The sequence below is a fragment of the Phragmites australis genome, chromosome 8 (genome assembly GCF_958298935.1).
Source record: "Phragmites australis chromosome 8, lpPhrAust1.1, whole genome shotgun sequence".
NCBI classification, from domain to species: domain Eukaryota; kingdom Viridiplantae; phylum Streptophyta; class Magnoliopsida; order Poales; family Poaceae; genus Phragmites; species Phragmites australis.
Window position 1 is genome coordinate 1,691,766 of NC_084928.1, and position 15,364 is coordinate 1,707,129.

At 44.8% G+C, this 15,364-nt stretch overlaps 2 protein-coding genes across 3 annotated transcripts; one reads left to right on the plus strand and one right to left on the minus strand.

The window, feature by feature from the left end:
• The first annotated feature begins 681 nt into the window (after nt 1–681).
• LOC133926182 (putative transferase At4g12130, mitochondrial) lies at nt 682–3,976 on the plus strand. Of its 2 annotated transcripts, none has more exons than XM_062371974.1 (5): nt 682–1,456; nt 2,060–2,301; nt 2,420–2,518; nt 3,223–3,381; nt 3,464–3,976. In XM_062371974.1, the coding sequence occupies exons 1-5, from the start codon at nt 990–992 to the stop codon at nt 3,676–3,678; spliced, it is 1,182 nt and encodes a 393-aa protein (XP_062227958.1). In that variant the 5' UTR covers nt 682–989; the 3' UTR covers nt 3,679–3,976. The 2 variants fall into 2 exon arrangements, with proteins under 2 accessions (XP_062227958.1, XP_062227957.1); XM_062371973.1 differs by having other exon boundaries at nt 686–1,456; nt 2,060–2,313.
• A 6,723-nt stretch (nt 3,977–10,699) lies between these two features.
• LOC133926183 (LRR receptor kinase SERK2-like) lies at nt 10,700–14,760 on the minus strand. The gene is made up of 4 exons (XM_062371975.1): nt 14,222–14,760; nt 12,593–12,853; nt 11,627–12,499; nt 10,700–11,535 (listed from the first exon to the last, which is right to left on the minus strand). Exons 1-4 carry the CDS (start codon nt 14,655–14,657, stop codon nt 11,072–11,074), a joined length of 2,034 nt encoding a protein of 677 aa, XP_062227959.1. The 5' UTR covers nt 14,658–14,760; the 3' UTR covers nt 10,700–11,071.
• Between the last annotated feature and the right edge of the window lie 604 nt (nt 14,761–15,364).

Consider the following 15,364-nt stretch of genomic DNA (forward strand, 5'->3'; position numbering starts at 1 on the left):
ATCAATTGTGATGCAGAAACCACGTCTGGCTTGCTCGCGATTTGTTAGGATTGCCCCATGTCGGCGGCAGCCTTCGTGGCGGCGCTCCTCCTCCTCCCCCTCATCGCCGAAGTCGGGGACAGGGTCTGCGCGCGCCTCCCGCCGCCGCCACGGTCCTACGGATGGCCTCCTGCCCAGCGGCCGACGCCCTGTCCAAGATGAGGTTGTGTAGTTCTATTTGATGGCAAAATTGAGATGTCGTGCGACGGTTTGAAACGGTAGCTGCTCCTGCATATTACACCCACAAGCTCGCGCGCCGTGCTAGCTTCTACACCACCCAAGGTTCCGACAGGGCGACGAACTCGACGACGGAGAGCCTGTTTGGCGGGGTGCGGATGTTGTGCTGGCCATTCTTCGCTGAGAATGGAGTGCGTGCGTGGAGTGGGGCGTGGGGATGGAGGTCGGCGGCGACTTGCAGGATCAGGGTGGCTTAGGGATCGCTTCGGGCGAGGATGACGTAGCTCGGCTCGGCGTGAGGTTGAAGATGGAATTTTCGGCTCGTTGGATCGCTCGACATGCGGTTGGCTTCATCCGGTGCTTTGAGATCGATGATGCGCACGACACTAGAGATTTTTTTTCCCGCTCTTTTGATCCGGCAGCTGCTCCGCGCCCAAACCGGAGCTACCAAACGTGTCTACAGTCTCCAGACGTGAACTTACACGCAGCCATCGTCCGCGTTGCGCCGCTTGGCCGTCGCACGGCACCGGTCGCCAACTTCCCAAGCTATATTCTACCCGCGCCGCCGACCTACACGGCCACGCGGACCCGGAAACCCCGGCTCCCGCCACGTCCCTCTTGGCCCTGCGCCGCCCGCCGCTTCCACCCTCCCCTCCCCGTCCGCCCACGCGGCAACCCCCTCGATTGCCCCCCAGAAACCAGCCAAAACCCCGCAAAAACGCCCATCCCGACGAGCCCAGCAACCTCCCATCCACCCGCCAAGTTCCCAAACCATGTCGCCGCTCGCGCGCAGCCTCGTGCCGCACCTCCTCCGCCCGCGCCGCGCCCGCGCCCTCCACACGAGCCCGCCCAGCGACCTGGGCGTGCTGGCCTGCCGTCTCGCCTCCCGGGCCGTAGTGCGCTTCGCGGGCCCCGAGGCGGCGCGCTTCCTCCACTCGCTCCTCACCAACGACCTCCTCTCCGCCTTCTCCGCCGACGCCTCGTCCACCCCGCAGCGGTACGCGCCCACGCCCAACGCGCCCGCGCGGGGACCCGCGGCGCCCGCCTACGCCGCGCTGCTCACGCCGCAGGGCCGGTTCCTCTACGACCTCTTCCTCTACCGGCCCCCGCCGCGGTCGCAGATGCTCGACCGCACCGGCTCCGCGCCCGAGACCGGGGAGAGGCCTGAGGGGGAGACAGGGGAGGTGCTCGCGGATGTCGACGCGGTGGAGGTTGATGAGCTCATCGCTTGCTTCAAGAGGTGATTGGCAAAGTTAATGCTTAATATTCAGTTCCCTAATAATATAGTATTTCAGTCTATGATTTGTAGTCTGTTAGGAGAGGTCTGTGATCAAAGTCATCAAATTGCAACGGCGTGGAATACTAATTTAGGAATTTTGGAGCTAATAAACGCAAATGAAGTTTATTTAATCAAAGCGGTTGGCTTAGTGGTTCTTAGATGCTTGCTGGATTATTTAGTTTCATGTTGGACATTTTAGTGCCATAGATGGGAGTCTAACTGATGTCGGAATTTTAGTTGCTAAAGAGTTGGTGCATTCCAACTAGAACTTGCAGACATTATCGGCATTGTAGACACTATACAGAGTGAGATTTTAGTGTCAAGTTAGGAATCGTAGTTATGAGATGATCTTGTACGAAGCAGCTTCACTGGAACTAATTGTCGCTGTTAGTTTATTACGCTGAGTTCGAATTGGATTACATAGAATTTGCATGCTTGCTGTAGCTGGGGACACATCACATCGCACTTCTCTGCAGTGAGTCAGGAACCTATCCCTCTTATCCCTAAATGATCTTCTTTCCATTGATAAATGTGTGTGATCTGGCAACCTTTCCCTGTTTTCAGATATCGGTTGAGATTCAAGGTTGAAATAGATAATGTAAGTGATGATTTCGCATGTTGGCAACGGTTTGGACGTGATGTGGTGCATACTGAACCTTCTACTCAAGAACCTGAGGCTCAATCCATTGGATGGGGACAAGGTGTTGACCATGCTGGTGAGTCAGCTGCACAAGGGGATGATCATGGATGGCAGTGGCTCAAAGATCCTCGGTTAGACTACCTTGGTTACAGAGGAATTTTTCCAGGTGATACGATACGTAAGTCATTTTTTGTGATACTTCCTAATGCTTCTTTGCTATGATGTTCAATGTCTGACATGAAACACGATCCATTTGAACACTTGGCATGTTCCTTTATTCACAGCACCATTAGTTGAATCCGACAAAGAAGCAGATGAACGCCATTATCAGCTTTGGCGGATAGAAAATGGAGTTGCAGAAGGTTCAACTGAGATCCCAAAAGGTAAGATCCTTTTCTGGGCTGGGTTGTCATGACTATGCAATGTTGTCATAATTATTGTTTTACACTGATGTCAATAGGTATTTTATTTTCTGCTTCTGTAGAATTTTAGTACAGCTGCTGGAAAATGTTTAGTTTCTGTGCAGGATTTGCTGATGCCGTGTCTTTACAAAGTCAGCATATGTGTTTTCTTAATCACGCATCATCTAACAGTTTTCTTGTTTGCAGTCTGTACTTTGACTTAGGAGCTACTCCAAGCTCACTTATCATTGAATTCGGTTAATTTGATTCTAGAACTATCTTGATATGTAGAAAACCTGTCCTAAAAGAGGTGTTGACACCATTCATGATCTCTATCCGCTAAAACAAATTTGAAGCGATTGGATTTGATTAGAGGTGATAAAAGAGTACCATCGGATGGTGTTGGTTTATCCGGACGTTTATAGGAGCTGGCTTAGCGGTTTAGAGTCCATACAGCTTCCCAGTTTCCTTGTGGCACATGAAAAAGAGGCATTTGAAATATCTATAGAATATAAATGATTTTATACTTTTATTCTTTTCTTTTGAAAAACCTTTTGATTATATTATACATGTAACCAAGTAGGATTATCTGACATCATTTTGGCAATTGCCAACTATTGGGCAACATGTTTTTCCTCATCGATTGTCCCCTTCCTTTTTCTTGAAGCTGTCTTCTTTTGATTCAGGTGAAGCAATCCCACTCGAGTACAATCTTGCTGGCCTGGATGCCATTTCTTTTGAGAAGGGGTGCTACATTGGGCAGGAGCTTATTGCACGGACACACCATCGTGGTGTCATTCGGAAGCGCCTGATGCCAATGAAGTTTGTTGATGAAAATGGAGAAGGTATGAATTATCTTGTATTAAATAACAGTGTATCGATCGCCATTCTGTTATTGGATGCTAATTTTGCAGCTTCTGTTATCAGAACTTGAGCAGGCTGTCATTCCAGGTTCAGAAGTTGTCGACGAGGCTTCTGACAAGAAAATTGGTACTGTAAACACTGCTCTTGGCTCCCGTGGAATGGGCCTGTTGAGACTCGAAGAAGCACTGACACAAAACTCAAACATCCGCATTAGTAACAACAAGGATGTGAGAGTAAAAGCGATCAAACCAGAATGGTGGCCAGCTGAGTGGACATAGGTGCTTGAGCAGCAGAGTGTAGTTGCTTGATAGCAAAAGCCCTGCACTTGAGTCAAAACTCCCGGTGAAACTGTTGGGGGGTTGGTAGCAGAAATTCTGAAGGGTATCTGTCATCGGGAGTTGAAGAGCTGGCACCCGTAGCTAGCAGTTTCAGTTTAGTGTATCAAGGCAGAGCCTGTTTTCTTCTTCTCTGCCTGCCCTTGTAGTCGATCAGAAATAAGAGACCCAAACATGTACTGTATTCCAAAAAGTTTCTCCGTTGACAGCTTGCCAGCAATCAATCTGATCTTGTACTACATTTTCTTTTGAATATTCAGAACGGATACTTCAATCCCGCTGTATTTCAATAAGTTTCAACACTATTTTATTTAGGAAGTTGTATGGGTGATGAAAGTGAAATACCATTAGCCTCAACACGGTTTCAACACAGTCTCTACTCTATACTGTACTGGCTGGATCTCTCATCGTGTGGTCTGCGGTACTCGAGAGCTTTGGCACTGACCATGGACTGGACCACACTAGACAGCCCAGGCCTCTAGTGCCAGCCCATGGGTATAAATGAGCAGTGATCACAGGGCTGCACTGCAGCAAAAGGCGTCTGACATTGCCAATCGTCCAATGAATCTTGGCCATGGAGGAGTGGAGGTTCCTTCAGAAAAACAAAGCTCGTGCATGCCCCAGCCAAAGCGGCACTGGGTCTTCCTTCGGGAAAACAAAGCTCGGCATTGGGAGTAAGTCTTTGGCATGGCACAAATCCTGCTGAGGCGAGGCGCTGTATTTTCTCTATGGGCAGCATAGTATGGCAAAATGAATGGCAGAATGGTATGACTCATAGCTCTCGGTTGAGTTTCATCAATTGGGTGAGGACTGGTGCTACAGATGTTAGATAGGTGTTTGACATCAAGAAGCTCCAATTGTCATGGGATCCCGGAGGTGTCTTAGCATCGACTTGGGACAAACCGAATTTCAAGAAGAGAGGAATGTCATGACCCGGCCTCTCAGCTATGACATGTGGGGCCACCCCTCACGAGACGGATACAAAAAGGAAGTAGACAAGTGGCTCAAGGCAACGAAAAACATATGAGAAGAGACATCTTCTTCCTCGGCTCTTCTTCCCTGAGCTCTTCTCTGGATTCCCTGTCCCTGCTACCTCTCCCTCTCCCAACTCCCTGCTGCTCTTATACTCTTGTCTTCTCCAGTATACTCAGTTTGTATCTCAAGAGGTGTATCGGTCTGTTGACTGGGAGCTCTGAATTTGGAGAATGTGTGCTGATTCTGTGATTGGATCCACGAGGATCGTAACACCTTGGCTGCCGAGCTCACAAGGCAACGGGGCCCGATGCAGGTCAGCATCTCACGGCCTCGCCACGCTGGACTTAAAGTCATCCTTGGCTGAGGTGGCTCCACGTCAGCAAAAATGGGCCTGAGTCAGCTAAGCAAGTGAGCGGTGGGGGTGAAAACCGGACCAGACACAATTAGGGATGGTTTGCAACGAAATTGGTTACGGGAGGAAAACAGTGTTATCTGGATATGTATGTATAATTTTTTTTCTTTCCAAATTGAACATCTTGAATCAGAGTTGAATTCCGTCATTCGTATCAGATTCTAAATTGTATTTTGTGTATTCAATTTTTTTTTGCCAAATCAACCATCCAAATTTAAGTTGAACTCTGACACTAACGCCCATCTCAGATAACATCTCCAGGTAACCGGGAGGAAAGTCAAAACTCAAGTAATATTTAGTGTGGTTTCTGCAATTTTGCTAAAAAAAGAGAGAGAGAGAGAGAGAGAGAAGCTGGAGTAACAGAGGGACCATGTGCACACATGACACGAAAGTACTCGCCCTATGCATGCTTCACCGGGAACCATCACAGCCTGAAAAAAATTGTACTACTAGCAATCTACTTTATTGAGATCATTATCAAAGTTGCAAATCACTTCACCAGGGTAAAGCATTTGCAAGACAAGAAACTTGGTAGGAAACTTGTCACGGTATCACCAAGACTCCAGGAGCATGCATGTGGACAGTATTGGCAAAGCAGATAAAGTGGTTTAAGCTGAGCTTTCTCCTAAACAGTTGTCTGATCAGCATGCCCCAAAGGCATTGACATTCAAATCCAACAGTGCTCATACAGAAGACCAAACTGGCATCCAAACGTTCTAAGTACGCGTTCAAATTCAAACCGACACGTTCATGTTTGATTCTGCTCAACCCAACGGCTCACTTGGAGGAGACCAGTCTTGCTCCAGCTTTCAAGGAACCGTCACAGCGCCCAGTGCAATGCAGTGCAGTGCAGAGTCAATGCTGCTCTCTGCTCTAGTGCTCTGGACTCTGGAGCCGACAGCCCGAGACTCCACCGAGCAAGCAGACGCCGAGCTTTGTTTTTCTGAAGGAACACCCAATGCCGCTTGGCTGGGGCATGCAGACACTGACAAAAGGAGATTTTTTTTAATAATACCATTTTATTAGAAAATTACAAAAATAATGATCAATTTTAAAAAAATTGCATGAATAGGTAACTGTCAATACGCGGGAGTACTGACTGCGTCATTAGATAGTACTTTGATATATTTATGTTATTTTTATTATATAATTATCATGTCATATAGGATTTTTATGTTGTTACTATGTTATAAAGCATGCCTTTGTTACCTGTGTTCTCGTTCAATCCTAAAGCATAGCATCGTGCAATCGTATCCACTTTATACATTTTTAGAAATAGCCTTTTGCGATGTATATTTTTCAGACGTAGCCTTTTAAAAAGTAGCATTTGCAGACATAGCATTTTCAGATAAGCCTTTTTAGACGTAGTTTTTTCAAACATATGCTTTTTAGAAATAGACTTTTCAGATGTAACTTTTTCAGAAGTAGACTATTCGGACATAGCCTTGCCAGGAGTAGTCTTTTTTGACTCTGGTTATCAAGAAAAATCTCCATAGACTTAGTCCATGAACTAGCACTGATTTTCTGTATAAATAGTAGCCCATGAACCAACTTGTCCCAACAAACCAAAGTCTTCTCCTCTCACAAAAATAGTCACTGTCCTCTCTCGAAGAAGTCAATGTCGGATCTTTTGTCTATTGGGGTCGAAGTTCCGATGTGCTAGTATGGGGACCTGTGTAGGGTTCGGAAGTCCAACGACTTCTCGGACCTACAACATGAAGTTATTCATGTGCTCCAACTACGAGTACAACCCACCAGAGGGCAGCATCTGTTGTGGCTATCGCAGGTAGGTACTCATATATTGCTGAACTAAAACATAACTATCCGTCGTTTACCACTTGCGAATTTTTCCTTATTTCCTAGTCTCCGCCGCCACTATGCAATTTCATACAATGTATCGATAATGAGTAGAGTGAAGTAGAAGTGTTCCACCTATACGCATAACACTAGGTGGCATGGAGACGATTCCATAAAATAGAAGGCGACAAGAGGAGAGGGGCGACCTGCAAACACCTACAGGAGGAAGAGCAAAAGAGGATAGAAGAGTGGAACCGCCTCAAAGCGGAGGTGTGTGAGGCAGATAGGGAGCGGAAGCGCGAGAGGGCACATCTGGCTCATGAAGTTGGACATGAGGTGACGATGAAGAGAAAGTACCTACGCTGCACTCAATAGAGTGTCAGTAGTAATTGACTAGTTTCAATTATCTAAGACATGTTAGGTTCAGTATCGATACATATCTAGATTTCTTCAACATTGTACCATACATACTAATGTCATTGTTATTTTCTGTGTATGCTTTATTTAAATTCCCTAGGGCATGTTACTTTGTTATCGATACATTTCTATGATGGAGTGAAAATGTACCGAACATGCAACAACTCCTGTTACAGTCGTGTATGGTCTATGTTGGTTCCCACACTTCAACATTTTAATAATACAAGCGGTATTATTTAGTTTTGACATATGTACACTGACTTTATCTCTACATGTTCCTCATTAATTGATTATCCCTAAATTAATAAATAATGTTACTAAAAAATCAAAAAATATTGAAATAGCACCTATCGGTACTCGATTTGCCGACATGCCTGTCAGCATTCCAAGTTGCGACAGGCCGATCGGCTCTCCCCTTGGCCGATAGCCATATCGGTGTCCAATCGGGGACCTGTCGGTACACGAAGTGTAGACATACCTTTTCAGCACACGGAGTGTCAACATGCCTTTTCAGCACCACATGCTGACAAGACCCTAGACCCACTGCCACGTAGGGTGTCGGCACACGGAGTGCCGACAGTTAACTATTCTTGCAATTTTTTAATATAACAATTATTTTTGCAAATTTTCAATAAAATAATATTATTAAAAAAAAAGAGTAATTTGCACAAAACACTAGGTTTTGAGGCCATATTCTCACTTTACACTAAGTTTTACACTTTCTTTCACAATGTACCAAGTTTTAGCTTAAACTTTCTCACTTTACCCCCACCTTTTAACCTTCTCCAACTTTAGACCCACTCGTCAGTCTCACAAGTAATTTGGATGAGCCACCTAGACTGCCATATCAGCATCTGACATGGATTTGGCGGAAGAATAAGATCGTCGACACCATAACAAGTCAAATGATGCATTTAAATGAGTCTTACATTCCCTTACTACATGAACATGAAAATATTTCCACATGATCATGGTGTCTTAATCTCTCTTCCAAAAGCTTAACCAACTTTCACCTGTCAGTTATTTAAGCAAGTATCAATCCAACTAAGTATGGTTAAGTATATCATTCCGTCTCGAAAGGAAATCCAAAAGCTTTCACTCCAAAAGAAAACACAAAATTTTGTCGAAGGACAGTAGCATTACTCTTGTTGACCGAATAGGAGCCAAGATGCCCTGTTCCTCCCTGTACCATTGCTCCTTCCCTTTAGGGAAATTGCTCTCATACCATTATGAAGATTTGCATCTTGTCAAATATCACTGGTGTGTCTATAATATGTGGGGTCAGATCCCACATGTCATTAAGACAGTTTAGTGGTATTTTGGTAAAATAGGAGAGAGACAGTGGTATGGTGGAAATTTTCTCTTCCCCTTACTCTTTCCCTACCTCTTCCCCTCCCTGTTGCTTGAGTTGAAGTAGTGCTTATTGAAGCCATCCGCATGCTCGTGAGAAGATGGAAGGGGGCCATCCATGCCGCTGCTTAGAGGCATCCGATTACTTTCTCGTGTCCACACCGCTCTAGTTCTATGCGGTCGCGCCGGCGCCGCTTCGGTTATCTAAGGTCACAAGAAAAAGGAAGGGGGCGACAGGCAGGCAAAAAGAAGTGGGTTGGTTATTGGGATCGATAGCAGTGTGCAGTAGAAAACATTCCTGCCGATAGCCTTATTCTCCTGCTAAATCCATGTCAGGTGCACGTGTGACAATCTATGTGGCTCATCCAAAGTACTTGTAAGGCCATCTTCAACTATTTTTTCTTCATTTCGTTCCCTTCATGATTCTCCTCCTCATTCATATTCCCTTTGATCACATGTCTATGGAAGCTACATTTTGTTTCATCAAAATTTGACATGTTTGGTTAATTTTAACTTTTTTTTTGTTTGGCACCAAACCTTTTCATGCACTAAAATCTAGTTTTATTGAGGACGGTAATTGGGATAATTAGATCGTCATGATAACCAGACTTTGATCTTTACTTTGATTATTTTTTAGCTTATACCTAATACACATCTATTATCAATTATATATAGCCAGTCAACTAAAGAGTCACAATCCTAATCCAACTAACTATTAAACCAAATCTAGATTTATCTTCTAATTGATTCTATCTATAAACAAATCAACTCAAATAATAAAATACTAAATTTATCTCCTAATTTAAAAGGTAAACATATCTCTAGCTTGATCTCCAGCTCTTCTGCGCCTATATCAAGCTTTGACACAAGAACACAAGAAATTAAACCTCTAGTCAGTCTACGTAGTAGTACACTAGCCTGGCTTGCTTGGTGCTGTCTTGTTTATGCTGAGAGAGTCAAAGAGGGAGAGTGCAAAGACGAAACAGAGGTCAGAAATTCAGAACAGAAGCTTTGGGACGAGCACGCTCTTTGACTCTGTCTCTCTCCCCCACCACGCATTTCAAATGCCAAAGCTCATTGCATCATTGCAGCGAACGAAGCATGCGACTGAAACTATCTCATTTCGAGAGGAGAGAAAAAAAAAAGTGGCAGCTCCGGCAATGACCGTACGATGCAGTAGAGACCAGTTCATCTTGTCCTAATGGCCGGGCAGACGAGATCATGGCATAATGGCGCTGTGATTAAATGCGGGGCTGGTTGGTGATTGCGCCATTGATGAGTTGCTTTGGTTTCTTTTAGGGTTACTCTTGTTCTTGGCCCGCGTAAACAAACCCCACCGCTGCGTTTCCCGATGGACGAACAGATTTTGATGCCGCTGCTGCTTTCTGCTCGTGCTGATGGAACTGGGACGAAATTTGGCTTCTCTAACAAATCGATGGCATCTGGTTTCAAAAAACAAGTTGATGGCAACCATTTTGTTAAAAAAAGAACAATCCCTCTAGTGATCTGCATTGCCAATTCAAAAAATCTCATGTTCAAAAACAAGGCCTTACTGTTAGTTCAAGTTTGCATTTTCTGTAACTGTTTTGATTTTTTTACAATGATGGCAAAGAGGGTGGAACTGTACTGATATTATTTCTGGAATGGAGAAAAATATCCAGTCATGGACATGTCCTTGTGCTTTGTCAAATTAGCTTAGTTTTGGCACTCATTGAAATTTTTTTGGGACGGAGAGCAGTGACGCGCGCGCTTGCCATTCCCGTGCATCCTGGGCAGAAATGCATAGCAGCGGGGTCCTTTTTTGTTCAGAGACTCAAAATTTAAATTTTTTGTTCTGGTGTACAGTTCTGTTAAAATCAGAACCACTGTTGTTTGTTACTATTATCAGCATCAGCAGCAGTTTTCAGCTATTTTAAGGAGAGGGAGCATCAATGTTAGACCAAATAGATCTAGTAGCACTAAACAATAGTAGAGGGAGGTCGATGGTCTAACGAATGATATACAGGAGTCAAGACCACCCAGTCGTCAATCTTGCCATTCAAGATCTGATACATTCAATTTGAGATCCTTCTCGGAAATTTGTAAGAGAAAACAAACAAAATACGAGCACGTCAATGCAAGAACAGCCAGTACAAAGCTGACCGAACTGCACGTTACAAATGCTCTGAATTTGCTAAATTCATGTCATTCAGATCCGAATACACATCAGTAATTTAGCATGGCCTACTAAGTCATGAAATGCTGGGATTAATAGCATGTTAGATTGTTAGTGGCAACTGGATCACTACCCTGTCATCAGCTCACTACCATCATAGAAGGCATCAATGTCATACAGGCTCGCAAAATACATTTCAGACCAGCTGGGTTCACACCCTCAGTAGCAACTCAGTGGCTCAGCTGCTGAACCACAGCTTCCATTGTCGGCCGCTGGCTTGGCACCTCCCTTGTGCAATATGCAGCAACTGCGGCAAGCTTTGCTGCTTCTGTCCCCGAGAACACATTGTTGAGGTTTCGGTCGATAAGGCCTTCGACGTCGCTGATCAGTGCGCCTACCTTCAGCTGTGAGACATCTGTCCTGCCTGTGATGACTTGGAGAACCACGATCCCGAATGCAAAGACGTCGTTCTTATCAGTGAATCGGCCAGTAGTGGAGTACTCGGGGGCGAGATATCCCATTGCTGCGCTGGCCTTCAGGGTAGAGAAGACGACATCATCAGCAAGGAGCTTGTGCAGTCCCGGGACCGACAACCGCGGGGCAAAGTGGTGGTCAAGAAGGATCTTATCGGCCGATATGTTCTGGTGGACAACTGGTGGCTTACTGCTCTTCTTGCTATGGAGGTACTCAATTCCTGCAAATGTGAAACAGATTAAGGAGTTGAACGACACTGAAACTCTCATATATCAGTTTTAAGTCAGAAAAGATAATAACACTGTAAATACCTATTGCAATGCCTCTGATGATGGAAACTCTTGTAGGCCAATCAAGCACACTAGCACTGGAACCATCCGTGATATCCAGATACTGCGACAAGCACCCATTAACCATAAAGTCATAGACAAGGAAACACTCCCCTCTCCCCCTGGAGCAGCAAAAACCCCTCAGGCTAACGAGGTTCTCATGTCGAAGCAGGGAGAGCATCTTCAGACCATGCAAGAAATCTGACTCCTCTTGCTTGCAACTTGTTTTGTTGAGGCTCTTAACAGCAACAACAGACCCGTCCCGCAGGATTCCCTTGTATGTCGCAGCGAATCCGCTCTTGCCCAGCAAGTTAATGTCAGAGAAGTATTGCGTCGCACATTCGACCTCCTCTAGATTGAACCTAAAGCTATCACCAACTTCACAAGATGATCCAACACCCCCACCTGACAAAGGGTCCCACCCGTTTGAGTACTCAACACTAATCAGAGGAGAAGCACTCCTTCTGCAGACTTCCTTCTGCTGGTAATGGTCAGTGCTAAGCCTGCTATCAGAAACCTCCAGCGAGCTTCCAATCTTCTGCTTCTGCCGGCGGTACCATGAGAATGCAAATAACCCGCAAAATGCAGCACCAATCACCACTGCAACCACATCGACAACAAGAACTCCTGTAGACGCATTTGGAGACTTTGAGCAGTGAGATTCTGAGCAGTTGTCGGGATTCGCCGATTGGGGCACTTGCCGTGTCTTGACACTACCATCTGGGCCAAAAGGCTCAGGCTTGTTGGGTTTCAGGCCATCCTCTGAAGACGGGCAAAGAACTAGCAAACTGAAGCCAACTCCACAAAGCCCCTTGTTGTTTGCATACTGGAAACCACCATTCAGTCTCCTCAATCCTACCATCCAACACAAAATTGCATTGGTTAACAAGATGAACACTGCAAACTATTACTTTATAAAGGTTAAAGTATTAAAGAGAAATTCATTACCAACGGGGACACTCCCAGAAAGGGTATTATTGCGAATATCAAAGACCTGAAGCAACGGAACCTCCGCAATCTTTGAAGGGATTGAACCAAATAGGTTGTTGAAGCTTAAATCGAGCCGTGTCAGCTGTGTTAGCTCACCAAGAGTCGCCGGAATAGCTCCAGTCAGCTGATTGGACTGCATTGAAAGAACACTGAGTTTATTCAGGTTGCCTAGCTGAAGTGGTATGCTGCCTGTCAACTGGTTGTAACCCAGCTGCAACACTGCAAAAGAGAACAGCAAAGGGTAAGGAAATTACATTACCATATTTCTGTCTTCACACTGCAAATCATCAATTTTGATGCTCAAAAGGCTTTATCATCTGCTGGTGAGAATTTGCAAGGTATACATACATGACTATAATCTCAGATGTATGCAGAAATGATACAAGTGGTACTACTCTGGTTTAGACTCTTGGAAGTGAGAAACTACATGTGCAGGGGCATAATTAAACCTAGTGGCAGTCCTAATCAACACGTATTGATTGTTGGCTACTTGGATACAGATAGTACAAATTCCGCAAACCTACAAAACATGAATAGAAGAACGAGATGGGTGGGGAAACCCTAATTATTAGTGTTTTATCAACAAAGGTTGCACACAAACAGGTGAAAATCAAGTTAAATTAAAGAAATTCCTTCTGGCTCGCTGGAAAAAGTTTTGTACCACAGCGCAAGATCCAATCTGAAGTTGCTCCCAAATAAAGACCTCATAAACACAAAGAAACACACAGAGTAAATAATAATAATGATTCAAATACCCAGCGTTTCATCTCCAAGAAGCTCGACTCACATATGCAGGTGTAAGACAGAGATAAATAAAATAAGATAAACACGTGACTGTCACACAGCTCCAGTAGAAGATCCGGAATGGAAATAACAATACATAACGAGTTGTTAGGTACAGAAGTAAACAATCAACCCGTTTCAAAAATTAACCGTTGCACTGATTGTGGCCGCCAATGTCTACCAAGCGAGTCCAGTAGCCTAGGGGTTCGGCATTGATGGACCAACTGTTCTTCGCGCTCTCTCCTCACAAAAATCCAAATTTCTACAGTATCATAGGACTAAATGAACCAAACCTACCAAAAAAATTGACAGAAACTTGTAATGAAGCCCCCGCTACAAACCGACGAAAAATGGAGCCTTTTCGCCATAAAGGATGGAGCCTTTGTACCAAAACGAGGAAAGAACGGTCATGATTAGTACATTGATTCTTGAAACATTGAAAATGGAGAGCTTCACCCCAATTTGTGTATAAAAGGTGGAATTTCCGTGACACTTTGGTTTGAAAATCCTCAAAGGAAAGAAAGAAATCAAGCATGACTAAGCAAAAGAAGGGATGTCAAATATCTCCCATTTGAAGCTCTAATGAAAGAAACATTTTCTCCCCAATGTTCAAACCCAAAATATAGACGAGCTCCAAATACCAAGAGAAAGCCCATTTACCCAGCAAACGAACTAGCCAAGAGAAAAATGCAGTCTTGAACCCAAAAAAGCCAAGCAAGAAGTTGTCTTTTCTTGAACTTTTCAGCCAAGAACTATACAGCCAACCAAGGGGAACCACATAAAGCTAAAAAGTAAAAGCCTCACCTTGGAGGCTGGCCATGGCGGCAATCTCCGCGGGCACCTGCCCGGTGAGATGGTTTACATCCAGGTACAGGTCCGTGAGCTTGGACAGACTCCCAATCTCCCGCGGTATGGTCCCCTTGATGCCGTTGTAGTGGAGGTACAGACCCTGGAGCCGCCGGAGCCCGGCAACCGCCGGCGGCAAGCTGCCGGAGAGCCCCCGGCCCTGAAGCGAGATGGACGCGACGCGGCCAGTGGGGTCGCAGGTGAGGCCGACGAAGGAGCCGCCGCAAGGGTCGCCGGAGGGGTCCCAGGAGCCCAGGACCCGGCCGGCAGGGTCAAGTGCCCGCTTGAGCGCCATGAGCGCGCGTGCATCCTCCTCGTTGCGCGCTGAGGCGGAGAGCACCGAGAGGAGCAGGAGGGGGAGAGGGAGGAGGAAGCGGAAGCGCGTGGCGGCCATGGGAGCAGGAAGCTTGTAGCGCCGCAGTGGGAAGGGAGAAGAGAGTGAAGTGTAGAGCGAGTGGTGTGGCACTGACGTACTGTGCCTGTGGTCTGTACTCCTATGTTGCAAGTAGAGTAGGAGGCCAGACTCTAGCAGCAAAATCTAAAGGAAAAAAATACAAAAATCCCCTAAAAATTACTTGAATTTTGACTTACCTCTTCAGAGGTTGTTTTGTTATAAAAAAAAACCTTTCAAAAGTTTGGTTTTATTGAAAAACCCCAAAAATTTAAAAAAAACTAGAGATAATTTTAAGACCTTCTGTGAATTTTTTTCAAAAATAATATTATTTGCATCATATTTCATGGAGAGGAAGTTTGAAAAAAAAAGAAAAAACGTACAACTTATTTATTAACTCATGTTATTTTAACTTTGTCATGTCTATCATTATTTTTCATACACAAATCATTGTTTAAGTAAACTAATAAAAGTGATTTCACTAATTTTAGGGTGTTTATGGATTAGATATGAATTAATCTATTTGCAACACATTTACTCAAACCTGCACGTTACAATAACCATTTCAAGATTTTATGTATTTTTAGATGATATATGATCACGTAAGAAGACTAAAAAATTGGTTTCATAATTTTTGGATTAGTAAATAATTAACTATGTATTTAACTCGAATTAATAAATGAGCTGTACATTTTTCTTTTTTTTTTAAA